Source organism: Haplochromis burtoni, unplaced genomic scaffold, assembly GCF_018398535.1.
Source record: "Haplochromis burtoni strain Fernald_Lab_line unplaced genomic scaffold, NCSU_Asbu1 Contig_237, whole genome shotgun sequence".
NCBI lineage: Eukaryota > Metazoa > Chordata > Actinopteri > Cichliformes > Cichlidae > Haplochromis > Haplochromis burtoni.
In genome coordinates, this window is record NW_024582598.1 from 311300 (window position 1) to 312638 (window position 1339).

The 1339-nt window shown below is 37.9% G+C and overlaps 1 protein-coding gene across 1 annotated transcript in view; it reads left to right on the plus strand.

Moving 5' to 3' along the window:
- The window catches only part of LOC102291055 (trypsin-1), a 15845-nt gene extending 15121 nt beyond the window's left edge, over positions 1 to 724 (plus strand). The window contains exons 5-6 of the mRNA XM_042226996.1: positions 65 to 166; positions 603 to 724. Of these exons, the coding sequence (XP_042082930.1) occupies positions 65 to 166; positions 603 to 650 (150 nt within the window). The 3' untranslated portion in view covers positions 651 to 724. The remainder of the gene's footprint in view (positions 1 to 64; positions 167 to 602) is intronic.
- The last annotated feature ends 615 nt before the right edge of the window (positions 725 to 1339 follow it).

Here is a 1339-nt window from a genome sequence, read left to right on the forward strand (position 1 = left end):
TTTAATTTGATTGAAATAATAATTTCTTGACATCCATCTTTGTTTTCTTTACTTTTATTTTCAGGGTGACTCTGGTGGTCCTGTTGTGTGCAACGGTGAGCTGCAGGGTATTGTGTCCTGGGGCTATGGATGTGCTGAGAGGGACCACCCTGGTGTCTATACCAAGGTAAAGCTAAATAAGTTCTTGATTGTCAACAGCTATCTTAAACTAAGTTCTCATTGTAGAACGTTCATCATCCCACCATCCTCTTTTTATTGGAGATTATGTATTGGAATTTCAGGAGCAGGATTCCTCCAAATATGTTCCTTCCAGCTGTCATTTATATAGCTTCCCCCAGTTCTGCAAGCTGATCATTCTCGTTTACGTGCCCCACCATCCCTCCCTCCTTGTTTTCCATTCTTTAACTTCTTCACTTTTATTTAGTGCATGGGGATCTGCTAGGCCCGGGAGCCATCGCCAGTCCACTTCGAGGCCTTCCCCAAACCGCAGCTCAATTCATGTCAAAGCATTCACTTTTACCCACTAAAACACTCTCAAACCTAAAATGAGGACTTGGGCCCAGCTAGTGAAATAACAAACATTGATCTGTTTCCTTTCACAGGTCTGCATCTTCAATGACTGGATCGAGCAAACCATGGCGAGCTATTAAGTCTGATCCTTCAATCATCACCTTACTCCACTGAATTTAGTTTTTTACCAGTTTAACTCTACTCTGTTGTAGAGTTCTGGTGCAGTCAGTTTTCATGTAAATCAATAAAAACATACAGACTGAGTTTTGTTTGTTTTGCCATTTGTTTGCCATTTATATATTTGGCAACAAATATTTTAAAAAGGACTTTATGATGATCATCATATTTACAGTGTATCAGGCAGTTCTTTACAGTACTGACCTTTAGAGAGTCAGTTTAGAGAGATACTAATGTTTACTATTGAGTTTCCTTTGATGCATTTTAGTTGTTTATTTAGTTAGTTTGATATTTAAAAGAAATTGGTCAAATTTGAATCCAAATTATTATTATTACATTATAATTACAACACCAAATCCACACTGGCATGTTGTGTAGTTTTGGACCCAAATTCATTTGAGGTAGACAGAAAAACAAAAAGCCGACCTTTTATTTGGTGATTTAAAAAGTCTAAAAGGACAGATACTGTTAGAGGCATAGAACAGAAATCCAATAGCTTGCAGAAAAATTTAGAGGAAGAATAAATGGAAGAAAGGACCATGTAGTATAGGGAATGAGGCACAGTAGAAAACAATGACGAGACAAGCAGACAAACAGGAAGTCATAACAGCCCCCCCCCCCAGGCAATACAAACAAAAAAACAATACACAAG